The sequence below is a fragment of the Meriones unguiculatus genome, chromosome 10, assembly GCF_030254825.1.
Source record: "Meriones unguiculatus strain TT.TT164.6M chromosome 10, Bangor_MerUng_6.1, whole genome shotgun sequence".
Lineage (NCBI taxonomy): Eukaryota > Metazoa > Chordata > Mammalia > Rodentia > Muridae > Meriones > Meriones unguiculatus.
The window spans coordinates 96,868,104-96,883,157 of NC_083358.1; the positions used below are offsets into that span (position 1 = coordinate 96,868,104).

The 15,054-nt window shown below is 42.3% G+C and overlaps 1 protein-coding gene across 1 annotated transcript; it reads right to left on the reverse strand.

Annotated features, from left to right (window-relative positions):
• Window positions 1-1,336: 1,336 nt before the first annotated feature.
• Window positions 1,337-12,547, reverse strand: Taf13 (TATA-box binding protein associated factor 13). The gene is made up of 4 exons (XM_021631641.2): window positions 12,436-12,547; window positions 11,283-11,361; window positions 4,951-5,048; window positions 1,337-2,463 (listed from the first exon to the last, which is right to left on the reverse strand). The coding sequence occupies exons 1-4, from the start codon at window positions 12,460-12,462 to the stop codon at window positions 2,293-2,295; spliced, it is 375 nt and encodes a 124-aa protein (XP_021487316.1). The 5' UTR covers window positions 12,463-12,547; the 3' UTR covers window positions 1,337-2,292.
• Between the last annotated feature and the right edge of the window lie 2,507 nt (window positions 12,548-15,054).

Here is a 15,054-nt window from a genome sequence, read left to right on the forward strand (position 1 = left end):
TTTGCTTTGCAGGCCCACTCTGCCTTTCTTGGGAGTGGAAAGCTAAGGATCTCATGTATCCCAGGATCACCACAAACTCAGTACTTCTCATCCTCCTGCCTCCCAAGATACAGATTACAGATGTGCACTTCGCTAGGTTTATGAGGTGCTGAGGTTCAAACCCAGGGCTTTGCGCTACAGCTTCACCACAGAGGTGTGGCAGCAGCTCCTGGATATAACAAACTTCTTCCTGGACAGAGCCAAGACAATCATAACTCTCACTTGGAAATTTCTGTACTCGTGCTTCAGTTACTGTTCTATTGCTGTGAGGAAACACCATGACTAAAGCAACTTATAAGAGCATTTAACCTAGGACTCGCTTACAGTTTCTGAGGGTAGGTACATGACCGACAGTGTGAGGGGCGTAGCAGCAGGCAAGGAGGCATGGTGCTGGCACAGTAGCTGAGAGACCTTTTGAGATCTGAAAGGTGGAGGTAGAGAATGAGAGAAAGAGAGGGGAGAGAAGGGAGTGAGGAGACTGGGCCTAGTGTGGCTTTTTGAAATCTCAAAGCCCAACCCCAATGGCATACCTCCTCCAACAGAGCCACACCTCCTAATCCTTCTCAAAACAATTCCACTAACTGGGGACCCAGTGTTCAAACATGGACCTACAGGGGTCTTTCTCATTCAAACCACCACAACTAAGAAGTGCAAGATCCGGAAGTTGTTAAAGACAGAACCCTGGACCTGTTAGCCATGTTCAAAGGCTATGGAGAGAGGAAAACCAGCTTGAGCTTGGGCACATGTACTCTTGTGCATATACCTACATATCCTATTCTGTCGAATCTTTCTCTGATTCATCACTATTTTTGCCATTCAATTAGAAATTTTTTCAAACATGGGTGCTTCCTTCTACATACTAACTTTACCATCACTGTTTGGGATTAAAGGCATGTACCACTATGCCTGGATCTAAGCTTTTTCCTTTTTTTTTGGGGGGGGGGAGTGGGTTGTTTGAGATAGGTTTTCTCTGTGTAGCCTTGGCTGTCCTGGATTCACTTTGTAGACCTGCCTATCTCTGCCTCTCAAGTGCTGGGATCACAGGCGTGCACCTGTCTTTCTTTACCTGAAACTTGCTCAATATCAGGCCAGCCTTTACCTCAGAGATCTGCTTGCCTCTGTCTCCTGGGATTAAAGACATATCTGTATTCCAGCTAAATCACAGACACCTAGGAGGTCTTTTGATATGATGATCAAGATCTTGCCAGACCAGCCATGTTCTGAATTAAAATTCCTCTACAAAACCCTGCCTCAAATAAATAAAAACAAACAAATAAATAAATCACAAACTCAAGTATTAGCATGTTTAATTTTCTATTCTTTATTCCTTGTATTAACAGATTAAACAGGTAGTATTTCCCCAAGTCCTGATTTAGAGAAGTTAAGAAGCACCAGTAAGTTTCAGAGAAACATTCAGTAATCTCCTTAAATGCAATTCTAATCCTTATTACAAGCTAAGCAGAATAATAATTTAATGCAGTAAGCTAAATACACACAAAGCCTGCATATCCTGAGCTACGAAAATGGTGTGCAAAAGCACATATGGGTTTAATCAACTACACATCTTCACAATGAAATCCTTACATTCATGTCAACAGACCACAACCCACAATGCCTGTCCTGAGCTCAGCTTTGTGAGCTTTGCCATTCCCACTACGGTAGGCATTTGGCATTTGTTTTTAGAAGCTTTCCTGCCTTCAGTGAAGATGAGGTCCACTAACACTTAGCAAATATCAGTTTCTTTAAAAAAAAAAAAAAAGTGTACTTTACAAAAAAATAGTAAAACAAATGATCTATTAAGACATAAACACTCTTATGAGAACTTTCAGTTCCTTAAAAGAAACACAAGCCAGTTCATTGTCTTTACTAACGTCTCCTGTCACTGTCTAAAAACTTGTGATATATACAGCACACGCCTCAGCTCTCACAATCCTTAAAAGGACACTTAGATTGCACATCATGCGGCTATGGTACACAGCTTAGAATGCACAAGTCTACCTAAAACATAAACACTGCTTCCCCTTTCAGATGAACTGCTTTAAGTGGTTTGTAATGCTTTAAGTTAAGAGTCATTACAGCCCAGAAAACAACTCAAATACGGTAAGAAAAAGGAAGGCAATAAAAGCTCAAGTTATAAATCTAAAATTGAGGACCTCTTTCATCATATGCCTAGTCATAACAATATTACTGCAGACAACAATTATGATGTATGGTTTCCACAGAAAAATCAAAATCTCAGAAATTACAACAGAGTCAAGATCCATAGTTGGCTTCATCAAAAGCTTTTCTGGCCCGTTTCAACTCTTCATTCATAGTAAGCAAGTCTTTAACTCTAGCAAACTTCCTCGGGTCCTTTCGTATCAGGAAGACAATATCTTCAACTTGCACTCGACCTTGTCTTCCAATCGACATTGCCTTGTGAGTCTATGACAAGGAAAAACATTATAATTTTTAAAAGTCAAATATTTTTGTGTTTTAATTTGCTATTAAACACATTGGTGTTTACACCTGTGAACCATCTGTCTGGTCATCTCCCTATCCTTTTTCTTTTTGTCTTGTTCTGTTGGTTCTTTTGAGACAGAGTTTCTTTGTGTGGCCTTGGCTGCCTTGGAACTCATTCTGTAGACCAGGCTGGCCCCAAATTCAGAGACCCACCTGCCTCTGCCTCCTCAAGTGCTGCTGGGATTACAGGCGTGCACCACTGTGTCCTGCCCAGGTTGGGATTTTTAAATAGCAGTGATCTTCCTGTCTTGTCTCTGGAATTCGGGGATTACAGGTATGAGCCATTATGCCAGGCATCACCTAATGTGGTGCTAGGGACTGAATGGAGGGCCTCACACATGCTAAGGGTATGATCTACCATTGCTACTGCTAATGTTTTTCTTCAATGATGAATTAAATTCTTGCAAATGTGTGCAGGCCTTCGCATATATTAGTATGCGAAGTATTCTTCCACCAAGCTCAGCCTTAGGCCTTGCTGTGTAGAAGGAATCTCTTACATCTGTATGGTAGCATCACCTGTCAATAAAAAGCTAATGACCTACTATAGCTGAGGCAGGAAATAGGAGGTGGGACATCCAGGAGGCAGAAAGGATTCTGGGACAGAACATGGAAGATTCAACAGCAAGATGTGAAGAGGACAGATGCATGTTACCTAAGCCCAGGTAACTAGCCACATGGCAGAATGTAAATTAGTATAAATGGGTTATTTTAAGTTATGAGCTAGTCAGAGAAGAGACTAGCTATATGACTTAGGTATTTGTATAAGCACTTTGAGTATCATGAGTCATTATTCATGGAGACCAGAGAAAAACCCCTGCAACACTGCTGAGTAATTTTTTCACTTTTATTCTGTAGTAAGGAAATAATCCAAAATAAAGGGTGAACACTCATAAGGGCTAAAAACCACCAAACTTAGTAACCCCAAACAAAGGAAAGTGGCCATTCAAGATGTCAGACTGGAGCTGGAGGCATGGCTCAGATGCTAAGAGCACCAGATGACCCAGATTCATTCCCAGCACCCACATGGCAGCTCACAACTGTAACTCTAGTTCCAGAGTATCTGGAACCCTCACACACATTCAGACAAAACAAACAAACAAAAACAATGCACATAAAATAAAAAATAAATCTTTAAAAAAAAAAGATGTCAGACTCAGGGTTGGAGATATCGCATGGTGACAATACATTTGCCAAGCATTCAAGAGGCCCTGAGTTCAATCAGTAGCACCACAGAGGAAAACCACCTATAATAAGTAACTCACACAATAAGGTTATGCATAATCAGAAAGCAGTTTGAGCCCAGTTGCATACTTTGTCTAGCACACATAAAGCCTTGGGTTTGATCACCAGCAGTGAATAAATAGGCCTGATGACACAGCCTATAGCCCCAACACTCAGGAAGTAGAGGCAGGAGGATCAGAACTTCAAGATCGTCTATAGTTACACAGTGAGGCCACCCTGAAATACATGACACCCTGTCTCAGGGGCGGGGGGAGAGAAATTCAGACAAATTTTATGTAGCTACTAAAATGATTATGATAAAAAAATAAATGCATATTGTAAAACACAATAGTAAAATGAATGTTAGTATTAGGATATTAGGTATTAGGTGCCTTAATTTTAAGTTTTCTGTTTTGTTTTTCCTTGGAGAGGGCTCCCAAAGATTAAAAAAAAAAAAAAAAGAAAGAAAGAAAAAAGAAAAAAAATCTCTGGGTTGGAGAGATAGCCTAGCAGTTAAGAGCACTGGCTGCTCTTCCAGAAGACAAGAGTTCAATTCCCAGCACCCACATGGCAGCTCACTCAGATGTACATGGAAACAAAACACCAATCCACATGAAATAAAAAAATTTTAAAAAATCCTAATGAGTGCACATACATTTAAATAAATAATGGAAGAAAAAGAACTTAGGCTGGATGAGATCACAGGCAATATTTATTAATTTTACTCAAGGATGTTATGTTTTTACAAATAAAACTCGGAGACTGGAGAAATGGTTCAGTGTTTATAAGCAATCATTGGTGTCCCTCTAGAGGACTGGGGTTCAATTCCTAGCACCCACCTGGCAGCTCAGAACCATCTGTATGTCCAGTTTCGGGGGACCCAACATCCTCTTCTGGCCTCTAAGAGCACCAGGCACACACATGGTACACAGAAATACTTGTAGGCAAAACACCCATACACATAAATGAATAAATCAAAAAACAAACAAAACTCAGAAGTGCTGAAATACATTTATCTCCATTATTAATGGCAAATAGAGGCCAGGAACTTACACAAAGCAGGTACTCAAATGAATAACTTATTTCAAAAGTTTTAGTGTTATCTAAAGCTTAGAATTTTAAATCTTCAATTAACTAAAAGTTAGAAAAATAACAAAAAAAAAAATAATAGACACAAAACTGTCTTACCATTTCAGTAATGAACTCTATGACGAGATCTTCGAGAATATCCACGGACTCGGTGTAAGGATTCTGGTCATCCCCAAACCCATACATCATACACCGTACTGTGAACGAAAGAGCTTCGGATTACTCAGAGATTGATCACGTTCACTAGAATCTTTCCCACAACAACTAGAATTAAACCAAATTATAAACAATGGTTTAAAGACAATTATGGCTAGTACTACATGGCTTTTTAAGCCCAGCAGTCATGAATCAAAGACAAATGCATCTTAGTTCAGGTCCAGCCTGGTCTACACAAGACCATGTCTCAAACAAACAAATTATTACAATTGTGTCTCCAAGATCTAAGCAGTCTTAGGACCAAGTCTTACTATTTAGCCTCTATAAATCGCCCTTCCTTCCAAGCTACTAAACCCTAATGTTATTATTTGTCTCATCTCTGTCTCCCTGTTACACAGGGTTTCTCTGTGTAACAGCCCTGGCTGGCTGCCCTGAACTCACTTTAGACCAGGCTGGCCTTGAACTCACAGAGATCAGCCTGACTGCCTCCCGAGTGGGATTAAAGGCTGGGCCACCACACCTGGCACTTAGCCTCTCCTGCAAGTGATATGGAAGTGTGAGAGGTAGTGGAGCATTGGAAGAGTGAAGTCAGAAGGGTCTCCAACATCACCACAGGGGAAAGGACATGAGAGAAAATGCTCCAATTACCTTCTTACAGGAAGAAACAGGCTAAAGCCCTTTCAGGCTTCATCTGAAAGAACAAAATATACAAAGGAGAAGAAAAGTCTAATTCAGAGTAATAAAAATAACTGTAAGTAGCTAAATCCTATTTAGTCTTTCCTATAGGCCAGATACTCTTTTAAGGCTTTTCATATACAATTCACTTAATTCTGAAATTAAGGCCTGTGTGACAGGCCTCTTTGATTTAGATACTATTGATATCCCCATTCTGTAGCTGAAAAACTAAGGCACCAAGAAAAGTGACCTACCCCAAGGTCACACAGCTAGTTAAAAAGCGCATATTGAATGTGACCCCAGCTGATCTGACTCACAGCAGTAGTGCACTCCTTTGTAGCTTAGAACAGATAGGACTCATAAGGATGTTTAACCTTATGTATGTATGTATTCCAATTACTCCACACACAAGCGTCACACATTGTCTGTACACACACATTTCTGGGGAGAACTGTAATTTTGTCAGGTTTTCAAAAAGATATGTAAATGCTGTCAACGCCTGAATGTTGTCCACCTTTGGAGGAAGAAAGGCATTTGAGACAGAGTGCCATGTGCCCCAGGCTCTCAATCTCCCTATGTAGCCAAAGCTGGACTTAAATTCTTGATCTTCTGCTCCTACCTCCCACGTGCTAAGGTTACAGATATGCACCACCATACTTAGCCTTTTGTTTGCGACAGTATTTCTCTATGTAGACCAGCCTGGCCCAGAGCTCTCAATCCTTCTGCTTCTGACTCCTAAGTGCCAGGGTTGCTTTTATATTAATCTCAGAAGTGACCATAAGTATACACACATAAATCTGACCAGGTTGTTCTTAGGACATGGCCAATTTACAGTATGCAGGTCTTTTTGTTTTGCTTTTGTGTTGTGTTTTTGTTTTTCAAGACAGGATTTCTCTGTGTAGCGCCAGCTGTCCTAGAACTTACAAAAATCTACCTCCCTCTGTCTCCAGAAGTGCTGGGATTAAAGGGTTAGGCCACTATGCCCAGACTCAAACTTTTTACAAGACAGGGGCTTACTATGTAGCACTAGCTGACCTGGAACTCAATAAACAGACCAGGCTAGCCTGGAACTCAGAGATTTACCTCCCTCTGCCTCTCTAGTGCTGGATTAAAGGCAAGCACCACCATAACTAACTACAGAAAATTTAAAGATTAGAGTATACTTCTTTTTTTAATTTTATTTACATTGGTGTTGTGTTCTGCCTCCATGTATGTCTCTGTGAGGGTGTCAGATCCCCTGGGAACTGGAATTACAGACTGTTGGGAACTGCAATGTGGGTGCTAGGATTTGAACCCACGTCCCTTTGAAGAGCAGCTGGTGCTCTTAACCACTGAACCATCTCTCCAGCCCTGGAGTACACTTCTAAAAAAAGAAATAAGTATATTGTAATTCCTTTTACATTGTTTTTATTTCTATTATCATTATCAAATTAATTACTTGAGATGGAAGGGGTTGACAGAGTCTCTCCACATAGCCCAGGCTGGCCTCAAATTCATAACCCTCTTGCCTCAATTTCCTGAGTATTGGGATTACAAATATGTATCACTATATTCAGACTTAGAATAATTCCTCCTTAGAAGTAAAAGAGATGAAAGGAAAGGGGTGACTTGGAAGCCAGCATGGAATACTGTGTTCATAATGCCAAGACATTTTAGGTCCCTACATGGAAGGAAGAAAAGCTACAGGAACCAATATTCTCTTTCTTTTTGAATTCTATTTTTAAAACTTGTCTTTTTAAGAGATAATTTTAGACTTACAAATGAGTTATAAAAATAGAAGAGTTCCCATATGCCCAGTATCGAGCCTCCCCTTACAACATTTATATAACAAATATTCATCAAAACTAAGAAATCAGCAGTATACAAGTACCTTATTCAGATTGTACTGATTTTTCCACTTGATCCATTTTCTGTTGAGATTCCTTGTTTCTATCACCCCCCAAACACACACCAGAGCTCACACATGATATGCAAATGCCCTTACCACTGAGCTATACTCCCCAGGCCATCAGACTCCACTCTAATAACCTGTTACACTTCTGTAGTTTTCTCCATCCAACCTGTGGAAACTCCTTAGCTCTTCCCTGTCTCTTAAGACCTCAACAAGTACTTACAAAGAATCTTAGTCATCTCTTGCAGACTGTTCTGTCTGCTGTCTTTTCATGATGATACTGAAGCTAGAATGCTTTTACACACTATTAGAAAGGCCACCAAATCAAGATGTTATCACATCAGGGGAACATGCCAATATGCCACTGACTAACTCTTGATCAGTATGTAAACTGTTATGATTTCCCACAGTGAGCTGTTTTTTCCTTAAATATTTAAGGACAATACCCATCATGAACATTTTCACCTATTTTATTGGGAATAGAAAACTTACATTATATGAGATGTACATATTTAGGGCTGGAGAAATGGCTCAGCAGTTAAAAGCACTAGCTATTCTTCCAGAGGTCCTGGGTTCAGTTCCCAGCAGCCACATGGTGGCTCACAACCATCTAAAATGACATCTGATGCCCTCTTCTGGCATGCAGGCATAAATGCAGATAGAACAGTCACATACATAAAAATACATTGAAAAAAAAAAAAGATGTATTGTAGTGTTATTTATTTTGTGTGCCTGGCCCTTTTAAAGGAAACTATGCCCTTGAGTGTCAGTTGGCTCTGGGACTTCTAGGAATAGGAGAGGTATAAAAAGTCAACAGAGGCTGAGAGATTGAAGAGTAGGCAGGGGGAGGGCCCAGCTGGCAGAAGAGCAGGGTCAAAGAGCAGGGACAGAGAAGGCAGTTGGTGCTTGAAGAAGATTGAGTAGGGCTAGAGGAGAGGGAGAGAGGAAGAGGGAAAGGGGGAGGAGAAGAAGGGAGAGAGGAGAGAAAGAGAGGGAGAGAGAGAAAAGGGGAGGAGAGGAGATGAGAGAGATAAAAGGGGAGGGGAAGGAAAAGGAGAGGAGGCGAGATTGAACAGAATGAAAACAGGAGACAGTTGAAAGTTAACTGGGCTAGCAGAGTGAGAAGAGAAGACAGCTGGTGACAATTGAACCAGGAGAAGCTGAGAAAATAGTGTTAGGAGAAGGAAGAACAATGAAGAACTCACACAAAGTAGTGAAGAGAATAATAACAATAAAAAAAGACAAAAAGCTACATTTGGAGACCCATGTGGTGGCCTGTTTGTGGAAAAAGAAACATTAAAAGAGAAAAAAACAAAAAACAAAAAAGCTACAAGGTACATATTTAGAAGTTGACTATATTTGGTTAAAGGGTCAGTAAGGCATAGACAAATGACAATGGAAACTGAACCTCTGTTACAATAACAAAAAGAAATCTTTAGAGTTAAGAGACTTGACTCAATCAGGAGGGTTCCTACCCAGCATGCACAAAGCCCTGGGTTTGATCCCCAGCACTGAATTAAAAAAAAAAAAAATCCTTGCACTTGGAACTGGAGGCAGGAGGATAAGAAATTCAAGGTCACCTTCAGTTATAGGGCCAGCCTAGGCTACATAAAACCCTGTGTTAAAAAAAACAAACAAACATGACCACACCTTTAATTCCAGTGCTCAGGGAGGCAGAGGCAAAAGGATCACTGTGAGTTCCAGGCCAGCCTGGTCTACAAAGTGAATCCAGGACAGCCAAGGCTCTACACAGAGAAACCCTGTCTGGAAAAACCAAAAAAAAAAAAAAAAATCCAACCAAACAACCAAACAAAAAACAAGCAAGCAGGCCAACACAAACAGATATACTAATGTGGGATGGGGGAAGCGCCAGAGGCCTGAAAATATACATACAAGTAACATTATACAGACAGAACAAGTTGTACTAACATATTAACGTATGTGTGTGTATATATGTGTATACAACAATAACAAATGAAGCAATGAATTTGAAAGCACAAGGAGGGGTGTATGAGGGCTTCGGAGGGAGGAAAGGGAAGGAGGAAATGTGATTATAATTTTTCAAAAATGGCCCAGGGAGATAGCTTGGCAGGTAAGGGCACCTGCTGCCAAGCTTGAGGACCTGAGTTCCATCACTGCGATCCACATGGTAGGACAGAATCATGGAGGCAAAAGGAACAGCAGTTTCAGGCCAACCTGGACTATATTGCAAGAGCCTGTCTGAAAAAACAGCAAGAATGGAGGAGACATGAAGATTCTATTTGGTCAGTGAGAGAAGCCTGTGAAGATTCCAAATTTTTGTTATCACAAAGGTAAAGCAACCAAAACTGAAGTAAAGATTTGGACAAGTAACAGTGTAAGCACCAATTCTGGAGTGCTTTGGTGTAAGGATCCTTTTCATATGCACCCATGATAAGAAGTAAAACCACATATAAGTTATTTGATTAGCATCAGGGAAAGAGAATAGGAAACGGTCAGACTTGAATGAAAATGAAAATACTGGAAAGGATATTTTTGTTGTTGTTTTGAGACAGGGACTCTCATAGGCCAAGCTGGCTTCAAACTCACTATGTAGCTGAGGATGACCCCAAACTCCAAATCCTCCTGTCCCTACCTCTCCCAAGAGCTGGGGTTGCAGGTATGTGCCACCATGTGTAGATGGAAAAAGATTTATACTCGCAAAGGCTGATCTTGCGGTTTCAAGAATTTTTAGATACTTCTGCGCTCAGGCATTCATAAGCATATGTTGCTGTACTTATCACTGCTCATCCAAGGACCCCGGATGTGGGGATGGAGAGTACATTTTCATAGTGCCTTGCAGGAGTTAGTATGGGCATGAGAAGAAGAAACACCTGCTGCTGCCCCAGAGCCTAACTTGTCTGCTGAAGGCGTATGCCAGAAGGCTAGCACATTCATCTACATACCAACTTTGGAGCCATCTTGACATATATGAGGCAGAGGGGACACACTTTTAATCCCAGCACTCAGAGGCAGAGGACGATAGCTCTCTGAGTTGGAAGCCAGCCTAGTCTACAAAGTGAATTCCAGGACAGCCAAGTATACACAGGAAAACTGGGTCTCAGAAGACACCCCCCCCCAAAAAAAAAAAAAAAAAAAAGCCAGGAGCAGTAGTGCAATCCTATAATCCCAGCACTGGGAAAGGTAGAAGCAGGTGGATCTCTGTGAGTTTGAAGCCAGCCTGGTCTTCAAAGTGAGTCCAGGACAGCCAAGGCTACACAGAGAAACTGTCTCAAAAAACCAAAAATAAACAAATAAAACCTTGCCTCAAAACCAAAACAAACAGGTGATCCTTTTTTATGTCACACACAGAATTAGGATAGATGACTCAAAAAACAGTTGTGTTGAACATATTGGGATTGCACCTGTAATCCCAATACTTGAGAGGTGAAGGCAGAAGAACCACCACCAACCCAAACCTAGCTTGGGCTACACAGTGAACACCAGGGTAGCCTGAGCTATATAAACACTACCTTCCCCCACATCTGCCTGACTCTGCCTCCCAATGCTAGGATTAAAGGGATGAGCCACCCCCCTACCTGGATATAAAAACTATACAAACACAACAGTCAAAACAGACAACTTTATAGGCAAGTCTTTGCACATTCAGAGAACTATAAATCTCCTTCAAAAGGATATCCAGAAACTTTCACCGTCTATACAGAAGCATTGCAATGCAAGCACCACTTACATTCCTTAGAGAAAAGTCTCTTTCTTCTCCCCTGTCCACCTTCTGCGCCTCCTCCAATTTCTTCACTTTCCTCCTCAAACTAGAAATGTAAAAATATAGACACGTCAAACGATTGCACTGCATTTAATATTCCAGCACTTCCCTTCCGTTCTCTCTTCCCTTTGGGGGCGTGCTATAAATTGAACCTAGGAGCTTAAGATGCTTAACCCCAGTATCCTTTTCATTTTCATCTTTTGGTGTTTTGTTTGTTTTTTGAAAGACATTACTTGTGCATGTGTGCCTATAGAGACCAAAACAGTGTATCTAATATCCTGGAGCCGGAGTTACAGGTGACTGTAGGTTGCTGGCTGTGTGACAGTTAAGTGCTCTCAACCACTAAAGCTCTCTCTCTAGACTTTGTCTTTGAGACAAGGTCTCACTCTGTAACCCTGTCTGCCTGGAACTCACAGAGATCCACTTGTCTCTGCCTCCTGAGTGCTGGGAATTAAGCTGTGCCCTATCATGCCCAATGACCCTTTTTCGTTTTCAATAACAAGCTGAAGCAAACAGCATCATGAGAATCACGAAAACTTGGCATCGAGGGCTCTTAAGACCTAGTCCAATTCTCAAGTCATGCAGGAAGGCTTCTCTTATGGCCCCTGACAACCCCTTACCTTGTGTGTGTAAAAGTTCTAATGACCTCAGGTTCTGGGTTTTGTTTCAGCCAACTGAACTGTCAGACGATGCTACTGTAACAGACCTGACACTCGTCATCAAAACCAACATTTACTAAGCACTTGTCAATACAGGGCTAATATTTCCTTAAGTGGGCCCCACCCTCTCTCACAACAAGAAAACCCATGCCTGGAGTTAACTTGCTCAGAGAAAAAGGAGAATTTGGACTTCAAGCTTCCTGACTTTAGTTCATCGTTTCTGCGCTATCTTCTCTAGTTCCGTTTAGCAGCTGGGCTGCCGGTTCCGCAGTATTAACTAGGTGTCAAAGGGAGCCCTCTTCCACTCCTCCTTCCCGTCTTGCCCCGCGCACTAAGGTACACTCGAGAAAACACCGCGAAGCCCCGGAACGCTCGGCGGGATTCCCTAAGGAACACGCGGGCCAGACTCTGCACCCGCTAGTGGGCTCGAGGGAACGAGGACACAGGCTGCGCTCACTCACAGTGGGGTCTTCCTCCTCATCGGCCATCCTAGCCGCCCGCCAGCCATCTGAGCCCGCCCGCGGGCCGCCAGCGGGCTTTATAGGATCCTGTGCGTCACTTCCGGCCGGCCCGCCGCGGCGCCTGCACCAGTACATTTTCATTCTCTTAACCCGGGCTTCGAGATTGGCTCGAAAGCGGTGACGCGCTCGTAGGCGTGGAATCCTGAAGGAGGAATTAAACATTCCAAAGAATCTGGGGCGGGTGGTATGCTCCTTTGATAAGGCCCTGTTCTCGGGAAGCTGTGGCAACAAGATCTCAAGTTCAAGACCAGCCAAGGTTATATGAGCCCGAGTTTGAGGAAACAAACGATAAGTTTGTGCATATACATGGAGGCTCACGGATACCTGTAATTTCAGTTACAGAGGGATGCGATGAATTTTAACTCCCAGCCTGATACACTCGGGTACCCAAACCCACACAGACATACGTTTTTGTTTTTTTAAATATGATCTTTTCTTGTATATATATGGGTGTTTTGCCTGCATGTATGTGTACCATGTATGGACAGTGCCATAGTGGACCAAAGAGGGCATCCGATTCCCTGGGCTGGGAGTTAGATGATTGTGAGCTGCTATGTAGGTGCTGGGAAGCAAACCCAGGTCTCCAGAAAAGCAGCCAATGCTCTTAACTCCTGCCCCGTTAATACACATAACCTTTAAAATACATAATAAATCGGGTTTGGGAGGTGTTGTTTCCTTTTTTGTTTTTGTTTTTGTTTTAATTACAAAGGATGTCCTGGAGAAATGGTTCAGCCAGCAAAAGCTCTATCGGAGTAAGTCTAAATACCAGATTCAATCTCTGGAATCTATATAAAAGGTGAAAGGTGAGAAAACAGACTCCACAAGGTTGTCCGCTGGCTTCTATACATGATAATAAAGAATTTTTAAATTACGAAAGAGCTGAGTGTGGGGGTGCATGCCTTTAATCCCAGCCTGTGGGAACAGAAGAGGGGTGATCTCTGTGATCTCTGTGGCTACATAGTTAAAACAGGAAAACAAAACAAACAAAAAACCAGAGCCATTACATGTGTTAGAAAGGTTACAGAATAGAAAAAGTGGGACTAGAGCATAAAGGAACAAATAGAAAGCAAAGGCCTGTGGAAGGGTCACTTACACTAGTTGGGCATAAACTCTGAAGGATTCAACCCTCTTGAACTCCAAAACATAAAGTGAAAAACAAAACTAGAGTGTGATGAGCAGAACAGACATAAAGCAGAGTGAACAGCCCTGCTGTACTCCTACGAGAAGTTCGGAGTGGACCTGAGAGTCAAGCATAAAGTTGGAAGGGAGATGTCAAATGACAGAAAAACATGTCTCCTGGCCAGCCGTTACTGAGGGTGGACAGGGTTCAGAGGTCAAGATCCTACAGAAATGAGTTACTTTGGTTTCGGGAATTATTGTTTAGCTGAAACGAGGGACCTTTACAAAATCGAGTGGCCATGGCTGACGTTTTTTTTTCTGAATTGAAATAGTCCACACAGGAGGAAGAGGGGCTCACATCTCACATATCTGGGAGAACAGAAACTTAGAAGATTCTTGAGGGCCTGGCCCCACCAGGTTAAAATGGAATAATTAACCACTGGGGGAGGAGACTAAGCAGCCGAACTCATAAAGAGAAGAGAGTCTCAGGCAATATTGCTGTTTACCAGCTGCACACAGAGCTGCGGGGGCGCAGCCTTCTGAGTCGCCATCTGTGTCTAGGTGAGCTTTTCTGTGATCAGCTGCTTTCGAGTCATCCCTGACCCTCGTATGTATGCAGCTCATCACCCATAATCTTGTTGTTTTGCCACATTTGACACCGGTGCGATTGTCACCTGGGTTTGCTGTCGAGTCTCCCACATAGCATTCTTCCTCACAAAGTCTGACATTCCAGTTCTACGCGAGCACACTCAACCATCTGTACATTAATCTTCAAGTTTTTTGCATTGTTTGTGTATCGTGTGTATCTGTGCAAACGTGCCACGGTGCTTGTGTGAGTGCCATCTTGCAGGAATTAGTTCTGTCCTTTCACCGTGTGGATTACGGGGACTGAACTCAGGCTGTCAACCTTGGCAGAATGTGCCTTTATCCACTGGGCCATCTCCCAGGCCCTGCGACAAATAATTGGCAAGCAACTGCCAAATATTCAGCATCAATAAAATGACAAAACAGTGCAGGCGAACCTTATAGTGTAACAGGCTATTGGATTTGATAACACACGTTAGAAGCTTATACTGGGGAATGGGACCCAAGGTCAGAGGAAGCCTCCTTCGAGCAGATGGGGATTCAGCTAAGGCCTGAGAGACGCCCGGAAGGAGCTAGTAAAGAAGAGTGCAATGGGAGACAGACTCTTCTTGAATTTTTCCTCTCCAGCTTTTGGTTAGTCTTTTCCCACTGGAATGTTTTTCTGCCTTTTGAGACCTTGCCTGCTTTTCATGTCCCAGTGAAATGTCTGCTCTTTATAAAGCCTTCTCTGACTGAGGTATTTCTCGTTCCTCCCCCAGCACTTAGTTTTCATTTTTCTTGGCCAACTCTCACTCTCTGCTTCATTTTCTGATTGTTTCTATATGCAGCCTATCTGTTTCTACTAAAGCCTAAACT